Source organism: Mixophyes fleayi, chromosome 4, assembly GCF_038048845.1.
Source record: "Mixophyes fleayi isolate aMixFle1 chromosome 4, aMixFle1.hap1, whole genome shotgun sequence".
Taxonomy (NCBI): Eukaryota; Metazoa; Chordata; class Amphibia; order Anura; family Limnodynastidae; genus Mixophyes; species Mixophyes fleayi.
Genome location: NC_134405.1, coordinates 247,006,350 through 247,019,961, shown reverse-complemented (window position 1 = coordinate 247,019,961; position 13,612 = coordinate 247,006,350). Strand labels below are relative to the sequence as shown.

The window sequence follows — 13,612 nt, the reverse complement described above, 5'->3', positions numbered from 1 at the left end:
TGTGTTTGTAAATATATATATATATATATATATATATATATATATATATATACATACATACATACATACATACATACATACATACATAAGGACAGGTGTGGGCATGTATTACTGGCATGTGTTAAAAACCCCAGGGAGGTTCTTTTAGGATGCTCCTTCCCAAACAAAACAGTTTGTTAAGGTTTAGGAAACGCTGGTAAGGGTTACTAGGGTGTAAATGGAGAGAGAAGGCTGGGCTCCATTTACAACGCCCAGTCCAGGTTTTCTGTTCTGCCAGTCTGAAAGCAGACTGATTAAGGGTTGCACCTGTAAGGTGTGTTTTAAAAGTATAAGTTGGTTAGTCTGAGTCTCTGTTCTGCCTGGGGAAAGGGACTGCAGGGTCTCTATAGGAGATATCCTGATCACTACTGTGAGTAATCCTTATGTGCTGGAACTCTTTACGCTTTCGTTTAGTTTGATAATCAGGAACGACATGTCTTTAGTTTTGCCAGGCAGGCAAGTTGTTTTTTTTGAAGTTTTCTTTATTTTTTTCTGCTTAATAAAACTGGTTGAGGCCAGTTGTAGCAAAATATATATATATATATATATATACGGTATATATATATATATATATATATATATATGCCTAGTGGCGTGTGTTAGTCTGTCTGTCTGTGTGTGTGTGTGTGTGTGTGTGTGTGTGTGTGTGTGTGTGTGTGTAAAAAATAAAACCAAGCTACAGCGCCACCTGCTGGGCGGAGTTATACACTGACCTACTAAATTCTTAGTGTGTGTGGAAAAAAAAATTCAGAAAGGGCTGAAATTTGGTATACTAAGATGTTTTTAATTTGTTAATTTATTTTGTTAATTGTTAAAAGTGTTTATAAAGATTTAAAAAAAATATATATATATTTCTTGAAGGAGAAGTGACAGTTGGGAGTGGTTGGTGGTTGCTGGGGGTGACAGTGGGGAGTGATTGGTGGTTGCCGGGGGTGACAGAGCGAGAGGAGTGTGATAGATGTGGCGATAAAGATGAAGGATGAGGTGATGGAGAAAAATGATGAGGTGGTGACATGTGGACAAAACCACGTTAAAAAAGGGCGCTTACGTCGGGAAGTAACGCTCTTCCCCTTCCCCTGAGGAGGCCTGGGCTTTGGCCCAAATGCATGACAAGAACATTTTTAACACCTTAAGTAGCTTGATTTGACTAGAATGCATGAGTATTATGCACTGGTTAACTTGTGTGTGTATATATATATATATATATATATATATATATAAAAGCAGTCCACAAAAAAAAAATCAATTAATCACTTAGATATACTCAATAGTTCAGAGAACTGAGTCAGCTCCTATTTTTAAAGTAGTTTCCTAGCAATCAGGGACGCACGCAGGATTGTCAAGGGGGGATATTCCCCCCATGACCCAAAAAAAACAAAAAAAAAAAAACATGCAAGAGAGCTGCTGCGCATGCGCGGGCTCCGTTTCGGCAGCACTGTCCTATACAGCAGCCGCGGCGCTGTCAAAGAAGCGTCCGCTTCTTTGACAGCGCCGCGGCTGCTGTATAGGACAGTGCCACTATGGTGGGCACTTAATTAGCGGAGGGGGGGGGGGTTCTGGAGACCCAGAAACCCCCCCCTGCGTGCGCCACTGGCAATGATATCCAGAAAGCATTCTTGCACCAAGATTCTCCTTTAGTCTGCTTGCACCCTTTTATATATGATTTCCCTGAAGGCTTTAAAAATATTTTGTAAAAGGTGTATATATTCATTTATTTAAAATATTCTTACAATGCATATATTTAATACATTTAGTATATTCTGTTCTTGGCCAGAGGTGTTACTGAGAATTTTTTTATATTAAGTCTTTCTTGGCCTTTGAGATGATTACTGACCTGCAGTCACCACATTTTTACGCAAAAACTTGCAGCCTACTTTACTATATTCCACAACTATTTAGCATGTTCCATCTGTTAAGGGGAAATACCAATTAAATATTACACTGGAGGTAAATTTCATGTGGTTAAATGCAGTATTATTAGATTGTTGCATGCATTCCAAACCAATTCATTGAAACATTATTATGAAAACAATTGGTACAGTACCACAGAAACAAGAAAAGTATAATTGGCTTACTCACTTTTCAAGTTACTGGACTTTATAGCAAACAGTAAGGCCAGCTCATAACAAATTCTGCCATCTTCAAGCTTCTGTTTTTCAATCTGAATTTTTCCCAACCAATAGAGTACTTGGGCCAGTTCTCTCTCTGCCTCCCCACTGCTCTGCACATCCATGAAAAGCTGGACAGACTTGAGGAAATATCTCTCTGCCATAATAAAGGCTTGGCAGAACACAGCCAATCTACCAAAGTTTGCAAGGGCTATGGCTTGGTTCCTTCTGTTACCAGTTTCAGTGGCCATTTTAAGGGCATGGGAATATCCTCTTGAGGATTCAAGTACCTTTCTGTCCATCATCTTGGCATTTGCAAGGAGATTATGTACAACACCGCACTGTGTGGTGCTGTCAGTTTCCTGCATGGAGTCTAGCAGAGGCATGAGCATATGACAAGCTTGGTCAAAGTGACCATCCAAAATATACAACCAACCCAAAAACAGGGAAGCTTCGAATGCTTCTTCTTCACTTGCCCAACGACCCAATTCAACAGCCCTTTTAGTGTAACCAATGGCACCCGACAGCAGATTATGTTGGAGATATAGCTTGGCTAAAATAAGACATAATGTTCTCTGAGCTTTAACATCTCCACTCTCATACGAGGAGGACAGTGTTTGTTTAAGGTAAGGCGTAGCTTGAGCAGGAATATTATTACCTTTCAATGGACATCCCATGATTTTGGATATATTCTGCATAACTACAACAACTCTCCATAAAGGAGATGGCATCATTTTCATGCCAACTGATGTGCACAGTCTGGCTGATGCCAAAGCAACATGAGGCAGATATTTCTTGTCATACAAGTGACACAAAATGGGCATCACACTTGTATTGGAATTTAAAGTCTGAGAACACGATGTGATTAGAAGAAACTGCAATCGCTCCAAAAAGGGTAAAGCTTCATCACTTCTCCCGAGCTGGTGGAGTAGCCGAAATATGAGGAAACAAACGCGGGATTCTAAGGAGGCATTGTTAACAATTACAGCTTTCCTGAAAACATATTTTAGCACCTCAAGCTCATTCTCTGAGCTAAAAGTATGCTGAGGTAAGCAGGTTAGAAGACTGGCAGCCTTTTCCAGCAACAGCTCTTGCTTAGATTTCAAATTTTGCTTCAAGTAAATAGCTGATAAATTCCCATACAAGGCAGCCAAGAGGTGCAAATCAAGAAATCCATGGTTAATGGCACTTAAGGCTTCTTCAAGATAAACCCTGGCCTGGGACAGTTTCATCCGTTTGGCACAAATCCGTCCCAGAAGGAAACAACAACGAATGTGAGCCCAAGACATGTTATTCCTCTTCGCCCAGTTTCGAGATGTTTCCAGGTACATTACCAAGTGTTCCTCTTCAGTAAACCCATAAAACGTGGAGTGGAGAAAAGACATAGATAGATCATATAGAGGCTGGAAATGAGAATCATACCCCTCTTTATTTAGAAATGTCAAGACAGGATCAAAGACTTCGGCGTCTTCTATGTCGCTGGCATTTAAGTCAACAAAGAACTTTGGGTCATCGATATCTTCCTGTCCATGCACATGGAAGCCCGCCACTCCATATCTCCACTCTGAATCCGGGCTTGACTTCTCAGAGACACTGCATTTTGAGGAGTCACTGACAGCTTCAATTTCCTCCCAGCTGTCAGATATCTGCATGTCACCATACTCTTCCCTTGTACCTGGAGGATAAATACAATGTCAATTTAAGATGGGTTAAAACAGTAACAACAGATTTTGTCTTAGACCTTTTCTAATGTGTGTGTATATATAACTGTGAATTGCAATAGTTGAAAGATCACTATAAACATTACAAACTAACTTTTTAAAGTTGTGCTGCTCTGAAAGCATCTAAGCTATCTAGTGATCACATAACACTTCAGTGTTATGTCACTTTCTCAGGTAAGACTGACAAAATAAACAATACTTTTTAAAACCTTTGTACAAATCCTTATTTACAAGCATCATGGTAATAACACAGCATATCAATAAGAGAGAGAAGTAGGTGGGTGGGATGGGAGCGGATCATGTGATGTATTCTCCAGCTCCAATCCATCATGTGACATTCTGCTTGATCCATAACATTGCTGCTTTCAATCTTTGCATTGGGTCACAACTGATCACTTTCAACAGAGCACTTTTAGGATGAATTTTCACCTAGGGGCATATTTACGATAGGGAGAAAAGCCCTTTATCTGGTGAAAGCGGCAGTTTTTGCCAGAGATAGGGCTCCTATTTATCAAATCCCTCGGGCCAGTGTTAACTATCACTGGGCAACAGCTATCATTAGGGCTCTCTGGTTAAGGCTTTGCAAAGCATGGGGAAGCCTATTTAACAAGGACAGCAATGGTACAAGTATCTCTGCTATCCTCCTGTCATTATCTGAGGATGGTGGTTGCATGTTTTCTATTTTCTATTGTTTATCTTGAAAAGACAAGTCCAGTCTTTCAGTTCCACCACACTGGCCTGGGGAAGCAGTAAGCTCAGCCTGACCACTGCCAGCCAGTATTGGCCAGGGAGCTGATTATCACTCAGTTACCCTGACGAAATTGTAATAAATAGCGGCAAGAGATGATTTTTTATCTCTGCGATTAGCAGAGATAGAAAATCTGTGATATCGCCAAGCAAAATAGAGACCCAGGAATCTCTATATGCCCAGGTAACCCTGGGTCATGATGGTTTAGACAGGACACTGTGAAGTAATCTTAAAGAGGTGTCTCTGTGAGAAAGCATTCAGGTGTCCATAAGGACCCCCAGATACTATGTCTATGACAGCGATAGGGAAATGTGTTTCTGGCTGTTGACAGATTATCTCAAAATCAATTTTTCCAAAATGTAATGAATTTTTTGAGTTGCAAGTAACAATTTCCATATAAAATGTAACTAAATACAAAAACCTTCACATCTGTTGTTTACCCATTTAAAAATGACATGGAAATCTTCTTTTCCGCAGTAGTCAGAATGGAAATTACAAATACAGAATGCAAATAGACAGCCGCAACTTGACATAATATAGCAGTTGGAGAGGTAAATATGCAATGCACCATCAGAAGCGGCTAGATAGTGCTGCTGATAGGTATCATTACACAGCTTTCCACCAGTCCTACAGTATCTGCAAGAGAACCACCACCTAAAAGGCTTATCTGGGGATGCATCCACATCTAATTAAGTCACGCTTAGGTGAAAACGCCGTTACTGTAACAGCTTACACTTGTTCAGACCTCTTCTCCAGGAGTAGGAGGATGCAGTTCAGATATGAATGTATACATATGCATCTTTAGTGCACATGAACAGTATGGAAATAGGTATCCTATGCATAATTGGGGGTTTAAACAAATGTTTGCTGAATTTGACGAAAATCTGTAGTAAAACTTTGGTTATATACTAAAGAAGAAAAAAAAAATCAACTTTATTTTGTTAACTATTTGACAAATGTATGCAGAAAATAATATGGAATTATATGTATTAGTTCACAGTTTAACTTACCCAGTGAGGATTTGAGATATATTTCAACAGGATCCAGGCCATCTGCCAATTGTGGAAGAAAGAAACCATTACTGCACTGCAAAACGGTTCAACATTTCAAGCAAATATAACCATTTAGGTTTTCTCTTTCATATTACTGTGTATGTTGTTTGTACATGATGTAGGATACTGTACTGTCCTATACACTACTGCACTAATTGTCTGCTGTCAGTTGGTATATCACACACTATGTACTTTATATTGGTCTGCTATTAGGAGTGTATAATAAGTGCAGTTCACATTCCCCAGGAATCTGGTAGTAGTTTGATATGTGTAATAGCCAGGGAGACGTTAGTGAGGCTATTTTTTTATTGTTTTTTACCAGAACTAGTAGCCGCGAAGCTCGTTACAGAGACCAGGAAATTAATCATTAATGTAGGCTTTTCATATACAGTCTGTTGCTCTGCCCATCTGTCAGTTTTATTTTCTTGAGCTACTCACACATGCTTAAGATAACCGAATCCTCCCTGACATGGCAGGTGGGTGGAGTCAAGTGGTCTGCGTATAATACAAACAGCTGAATAACACACATTCCAATCTTGCCTTTTTCAGAATGTCTAAATTATCTGATTCATATATATTCTATCTCCTACAAATTAGTTTTTCGAGACCGTTTCCTGTAGGTTGTGGTCTAACAAATTGGCGTATAGACTTGGCAAATTGTGGGCACAATGAGGTGTCTGGCCACTGAATATGTTCCATGGAATAGCACAGGAACATGACTGCTCCATCTTGCAGGAAAGTAAAAGCAATATGAAATGAACAGACTTGATTAACAGAGTTGCTCTATGACTTGATCTTCAGACCTCAGAGTGTTTTGACTGAAAGATACCCATGTGACTTGATGACTGCACTGGACATAAAATCCAATTCATACTTCTTTTGGTATGATAAAAAAAAGTTATAGCTATTCTTATTATTCTGATAAATGAATGAATTATCGGAAAAATAAAAGTGCAAGTAAAGCTTTTCTAGTAAGAAAAAAGTGGGATATCCTGGACAAACCAAGACACCTGTGAGCTCTAGCCGTACGGCACAATTAGAAAGTCTTTTTTTTTTTTTTTTACTTTACTTTTTATTAACTTTGGTTGTTCGACCCTAAAAATCATTTAATCTAATTGAAGACCAAGTTAAATTTGGCTGCAAAGGAAAAACCTTCAGAATTCTGGTGTACGCTGGTAGACCTGAACAGCGCGCAACAAGCCTCTTAATCCTATTAACATTACCAGGACTCAAAGTCCCAGTGAGAACATTATCAGGGCAAACTATAATAACATGGTCAAAAGCCATTTGATAGACCTAGGGGAGCCTGCATGTCATCTGCTCTGAACTTTTGAAGGCTGAAGGACCGCACATGCAAAGCTTGTACATCACTGGTTTAGTGTGTATGGATTTTGACTACCTAAAGATAGATATTTAAAAGTGGACCAACTTTTTGAGAAAAACCTTAATTCAATCATATATTCTGCAGAAAATTTGCAAGAAAACTTCCTTCCTCTCTGGTGTCTGCAGCCATTTTTCCAGTCATAGTGTAAATGAGGTGCTGGTGAGCCATCCTGTAGCCTGAAGAACCTATGACATTTGCTCATTCAGCTGCAGAGATAAAATTAAGAGACAAAAGGGTGGATATCTCTTGTACCTACCCCACAACTAAAAACTGATATTGCTGTTACTGGAAGTGCTTGGCGTCCTTAGGGGTTCTTAAAAACAAGTAAGCTGTGTACTCTGACACGTATAACACATAAAACCGCTAGGATACACAATAATAGTCAGTGTGGGAGAGAAAACTGCATCTGCCCATGACAGGTACCGCTTCAGTGTAAATTGACGGAATCAGGTGAATGCAGCATGTGTTGATTGAGTTGGGTAAAACACACCATAATGGAATAATTATGGGCCTATAGATGCAGCACATGACAACACTTAACTGAACCACATAAATTGACAATTATTGGAAAAGCTAGGAGCTTTTCATTAGAATCAGATTGTTTCCACAGATTAACACTTGTGAAGAGAGTGAGCCAGTGTTTACAAGACAGTACATATTGATTTAATATCATTTGAACTGAAGAAAAAAATCTATTCAAGTGCAATCAGCTATCAGCCACTCTTCAATTAAGGTTATCCCAGGGCAAGCTTGTGGCTCTCCCGCTGTTTAGGTCTGTTTCTTTTATATATATATATATATATATATATATATATATATATATATATATATATATATATATATATATTATATATATATATATAGGCTACAGAACGCTTCCTATTGTAAGCAACCCTCTTGATTCCTCTCTTCTACTCTCCTATCCTCACTGTATCATACAATTGAGCCACAAGCTACATTTTTTGCATATACACAATTGTGCAAATGTTATGTGAGAACAGGGCAAAAAGTAGAACAGAATCAGCTCAGTATTTTTAGATGGATTATTTAAAGTCATGGTTGACCAGAGAGCACCTTTCAGGAAATGAGTATCATGATCTTGTGCAAGGTTGAGTTAGATAATGAAACTCGTAGGGATACATGACAGTAGAACAGCGAAGGCAGGAAGATTAAGGTGTTCAATGCACTTCTACATGAAACATACTTTATGCATGTAATTAGTTCACTGTGAACATGCTGCTACTCTGGTAGAAATATGTTGATGCTCCCTGGACTCACCCAGCCTGTACACTGAAGTGATGTCTGTCTGTGCCAGGCCTCTCAGAAGTTCCACCGATCCCCTCTGTACATCTTCATCAAGGGAGCTGAGGGAGATCTTCTCATCCTCACTTAGATATAGTAAATCTTTACACCTACAGGGAAAACATCAAAATGTGCTGATAGTGTATTTTAAACATGACAACATTTGCAGAAGAATTTGTTACCAGGGGTCTAACTAGACATTTCTAGGCCCCATAGCAAGATTTTGTCAATGCCCCATGTACCGCCGAGGGTAAAAAAACATATATACACATGGAGCATTTGACAGGGGGTGGTCTCCCCCAGCTGCAAGACATATAGCAGCTGCTCCCCATGCTACTATGGTAGTTATGCCTTTGACTCTTACAGTTACACTATGCTATATTAAGAGAGTATCACACTCTTCCTAGGAGATATGTATAAACACGATACAAACACCCCAGTGCATTCACATTCCTTTGATCAGCAGATAGCTTGTGAGAGTTTTTGACCCCCATTCCTTAATCTCGTGCATATATAAAGCTATCCAGATATTCTATATTACTACAGAAATGCTGGAGCTCACAAGCAGTCATTTGCTATACATTCCATATGAACGAAAATTAGGTTTTTATGGTAAATAAATCAGTCTTTGTAGATCTTTATATCGTCTGCTGTCTATTGAAGGTCTTTTCTTTCTCAAAGACCAGAGTTGGAAGCAAGAAACAGGAAAAAAGGCCCTCCAGTCCACTAATCCCTGTCAAATATGGTCAAAACTTCACATTTATTTAATCATTGCTTAATAAATACATCTATACCAGATATTTTTTTGGTGACATAATTATAAGAAAGAGAAATTGTACTTAATATTCCAGCTCCTGTGGATGGGTTTATTTGTTTAAAAATAAGCCCAACATATGTATTTTCTATTTACCTTTTCACCGTTTAACTTTTGTACTTGTAATTTGAAATATTTTGCCCAAAAAAAATCTGGAATAGATGTATTTATTAAACAATGCTGAAATAAATTTATATATATATATATATATATATATATATATATATATATATATATATATATATACAAAAAAGATAGATGGCGCTAGTAACAGCAACGATATATAAATATGAATGTTCAGCAAGTATATATGCACGTGGATCATCAATATACACTTGTCTCGTTTACAAGCGGCAGCTGATTTGCAAGATACCTGGGGGTAAATGTATTATGGTCCGGTTTTTTTCAACTCTACGGAAATTGGCGACTTTGCAGCTAATATTTAAAGCGGCAATGCCTTGTAAAGGCAAGTTTGCCTTTACAAGCCAGCGCCGCTTTGAATTTTAGTTGCAAAGTCGACGATTTCCGGCGAGTTGAAAAAAATCGGACCATAATACATCTACCCCCAGATAGTCAATCCAGAAAAGATTTTCTACAACAAAACAAAAGCAGGGCGCCTCATAGTGTAACAATATAGGTAATATGGAACCTAAAGTAGGGTAATATGCGTACCATATGTAGACTTGTCAATAGCCTTGTTTAGTACTGAGTCCTTGCATCTGTCAGGATATCACTCTGGATCCAACCAAACATAGAAATAATGCAGAAAAAATAGTAATAGTGTAGTATTACGATACCTCCCCTAATACACCTTGTGGAGATAGATATCAAACAAATGGCAAAAAATAGAACAATCAAATGAAGATGTATATACTTAGGAGGCTAATATCAAACCCATCTAAGGATATAAATCTTCACCCAGAGGACGGTATTCAGGATTTATCACAGATAAGCTTATTATTATCCTGAATCTGGTACGCATAATTTCATTTAGGTGCTCTGGAGATTTGGAAATTTGTCTCTCTCTCCTTCTTTATAACCCTGCCTTTTGGTGTCATTTCACCTATCTTCCCACTGATGGAGGATTCATTGTGGAAGGATCTATTTGATTGTTCTATTTTTTGCCATTTGTTTGATATCTATCTCCACGAGGTGTTTTAGGGGAGGTATCGAAATACTGCACTATTACTGTTTTTTCTGCATTATTTCTATATGTTTGGTGAGATCATACGTATACCATTACACTATGAGGCGCCCTGCTTTTGTTTTGTTGTAGATATGTATGTATATATATATATATATATATATATATATATATATATATATATATATATATATATATATTTAGACACACAAATATATATTAAAATAGAAGCAATTTAATAGATCTTGTTCATTCCTGTTCTCTACACTGTGTCAAGCACGAACAGGCAAACTGATGCTGTTTGGCTCACACTGATGTATTTAATGGCTGCTCCTCTACACTTCTCTGTTTTTTTATAAATGCTCCTAATGTACTGTGCGAGTAGTAAAAGTGTCATAGAATGTTTCATATGTCATCATTTAGACCACTAGATAATGAAATTAACTTAATACTTTAAAGGGATAATTCAATTCTGCATCTAGATATGTATTCCACCGTCAGCCAGGCAAATAATTTGTTTGAGTCCTTTAACGATGTCAGTTACATTTAATAGCTTTGGCTATTTAGGCAGAATGTCTGGATGAAAAGAAAGGCATTTTACTAGAAAATGTCTGATTGCGGTCAGTGAAGCCCATTTGTCTCCAGAAGAGTAATAATGGCAAAAATCTGTAAGTCTAACCAAGTCATGTTACATGGCAGATTGAGAGAATTCTATGTTCAGTGATTCAATTTAGACCAAATATTAACTGTATCAGTAATCAATTAATCTAAAAAAAAATATGAAAACTTGCCAGTTGTGACACATGCATATAAAAGCTTTGACAGGTATATTTGTCCCCTAAATCAATAAACATTATGTGCATAACTTGTGTGCATCTAAAACATAAACCAATGTCAATCACCAGAGTTTCACATAAAGTATAAAAATGAAGAGCAGGGGCATAGAGTGTACTTGGCGCAAGAGTACCACCATGTGGCCACTTTCAAAATTACAGAAAAGTATGAAGCAATTATTATGACGTTTTTCTAAAGGACCAACATTCTGCAACATTGTACAGTTTCTAGGACTGTAATGCAAATAATAAACATTCAATATAAAGGCAAAAATGCTCCTGCAGATATGAGCTTACAAAATATAGTGAACACATGAGACATAGGTTGTGAGGGGGAATTCACAGGTGGGAGTTGTTAGGAAATGTAAATCCAATCTTTTCCCCGGATTAAAGGGAAATATCCCACAGCCAGAGACAATAGGAAACAGATTGGGGAGAGCAGGTGCTATAACATCGAGGGGCAAAGTGAGAAGGTGTGGATATGGCAAATTCTGGGCAAACTATCACCAGAAATCATTAGGAAAAGCTAAATCGTAAAGGAAAGAAATTAAGGATGAGTTCTTAAAGCCCAAATGAGGTTGTAGACATGATTATGAGCCTCTTCAGTTGAAACTCACTGTTGGTTCTGGATATGTGTTGCTGGTCTGTTGTGTCCTAATCGTTAAACCATAAGGGTGTCCTAATCCCTATGGTTGGAGATGGCATACTCAACAACTACTACCAATATTGTGTGCACATGCTTGCCGGGTGGTCTGGGTCACAGGGCAATCAATGAATTAAGCTTCGCTGCAGACAAAAATGTAACAAACTTGTACCTTATCGGATTGTTTTAAACAGAAGCAATAGCTATAATAACCATCACAGAATATATATATATATATATATATTAGTAACTGTTTGACAGGTTTCATTCCACAAAAGGTCACAACAAGGAACCTAGGTGCTATTATTGACTTTGCAGTGGATTTCGGGTATGTAAAGCTTGATTGACTGAGGACACAGGAGCCATTCCAGGCAACAGTGCGCAGAATGAGCGGATACCAATGTGTATATGCAGGTGTTTATTGTGTAACCGTAACAATGACATTCATGCAGGAATACTTACAAAGCTTTTAAGCAGTTTGGGTCAACGTGTTTAGTCTGGACAAAACCAGTGACTCCAGTAGAAGAACATTTTCCGACAAACCACTTGAGTCCGGGTACAAAGAAACCAACAACCTCAATGGCATCACCCCTACAGTAGCTGAGCTCATCCCATTCTGTAGCTGTGTGGTTTTCTCTGGCTGTGCACTGGCCTGATCCTGGGACATGAGAAGATGATATAGTTAATAACAGAAGGCACATAATGATTACACATTAGGAGCCATGCTGGACTGGGCACATATGTATTTTACACCCATATGCTGAGTTGGAGGCATTTCCAGCTGCTTCCAGCTCTGCACTAGCCGCATATGTGCGCCAGGCTTACTTACGTATACACCCAACCTGGTCGTAAGCACAAAAAAAGCTTTTTAAACATTTCTTTTCACATGAAAAAATATATTCACTTTTTGGTTTGGTTTAAATACAGAACGTCCTCGGTAGGTATAATCTCTCTTTTTCAAGTATGAATGAAAGTTTCAAAAAATCCATTCTAAAATATACCCACAAATCATATAATTTAGGCTCGAACCTTGAAGAACCTTCCTATCAGTGTAAGAGGTGATTCTGCAATCAACCAATCAGAATCAGCTAGTTAGTTTTGCTTGCACTTGCTCTTAGGCACCCGCTAGTGATAAAGCTAGCAGCAGGCATATATGCGTCTCTACGCAGGTCTGCCTCAGGTCACAACTACGTGAACAGGTAGTTGTGTACGTCTGCACGGCCCCCTCTATCCACAGTCCCACCTATCCTAGCATAAAGTGGTGCAGGTACCAAATCTGCATAAGGGCATACGTGTTCGCCTTTTTTGTGGGTGATTGATAACCCAACAAAATTAGTTTTTACCTTTAAATCATTTCATTCTTTGTGTCCTCTGTTTAATTAACTGACCAAAAAAAATCTATTCATAGAGGACTCACAAATGGATGATATATTTGTAGCATGAAAAGATTTTATAGTTTTTATTAGATTTTAAGCATCATTAATTTAAACAGAATATAAAAAATATATTTCATAGAATTTCATAGTACACATTATATTCTTTTTCTTTATCTTTACTTTAGTTATCAGAGTTTGCATAAATTAATCCATATACGCTTTTATGCCTCATATAACGTGCAGTGAGTTGTTAAGTGAGGGTTGAGTGGTGCATAAAACAGAGATCCCAGAGCATTTTATGTTACACGTAGGCATATAAAACAGAACATAAACCTTGTAAAACTGTCTTCCCTCCAAGTAGAAAAATATAGCGTTTCCATTGATGTAAATTAAGAGTTACCATATGCAGAAGCCCTTATTATACTGCTAGTTAGGGTAGGAGCCAAAG

The 13,612-nt window shown here is 38.0% G+C and overlaps 1 protein-coding gene across 1 annotated transcript in view; it reads right to left on the bottom strand.

The window, feature by feature from the left end:
- The window catches only part of SH3TC2 (SH3 domain and tetratricopeptide repeats 2), a 64,447-nt gene that overhangs the window by 23,503 nt on the left and 27,332 nt on the right, over positions 1–13,612 (bottom strand). Inside the window, exons 8-11 of the mRNA XM_075209622.1 lie at positions 12,251–12,446; positions 8,331–8,464; positions 5,627–5,668; positions 2,119–3,822 (exon numbers count right to left, since the gene is read on the bottom strand). Of these exons, the coding sequence (XP_075065723.1) occupies positions 2,119–3,822; positions 5,627–5,668; positions 8,331–8,464; positions 12,251–12,446 (2,076 nt within the window). The remainder of the gene's footprint in view (positions 1–2,118; positions 3,823–5,626; positions 5,669–8,330; positions 8,465–12,250; positions 12,447–13,612) is intronic.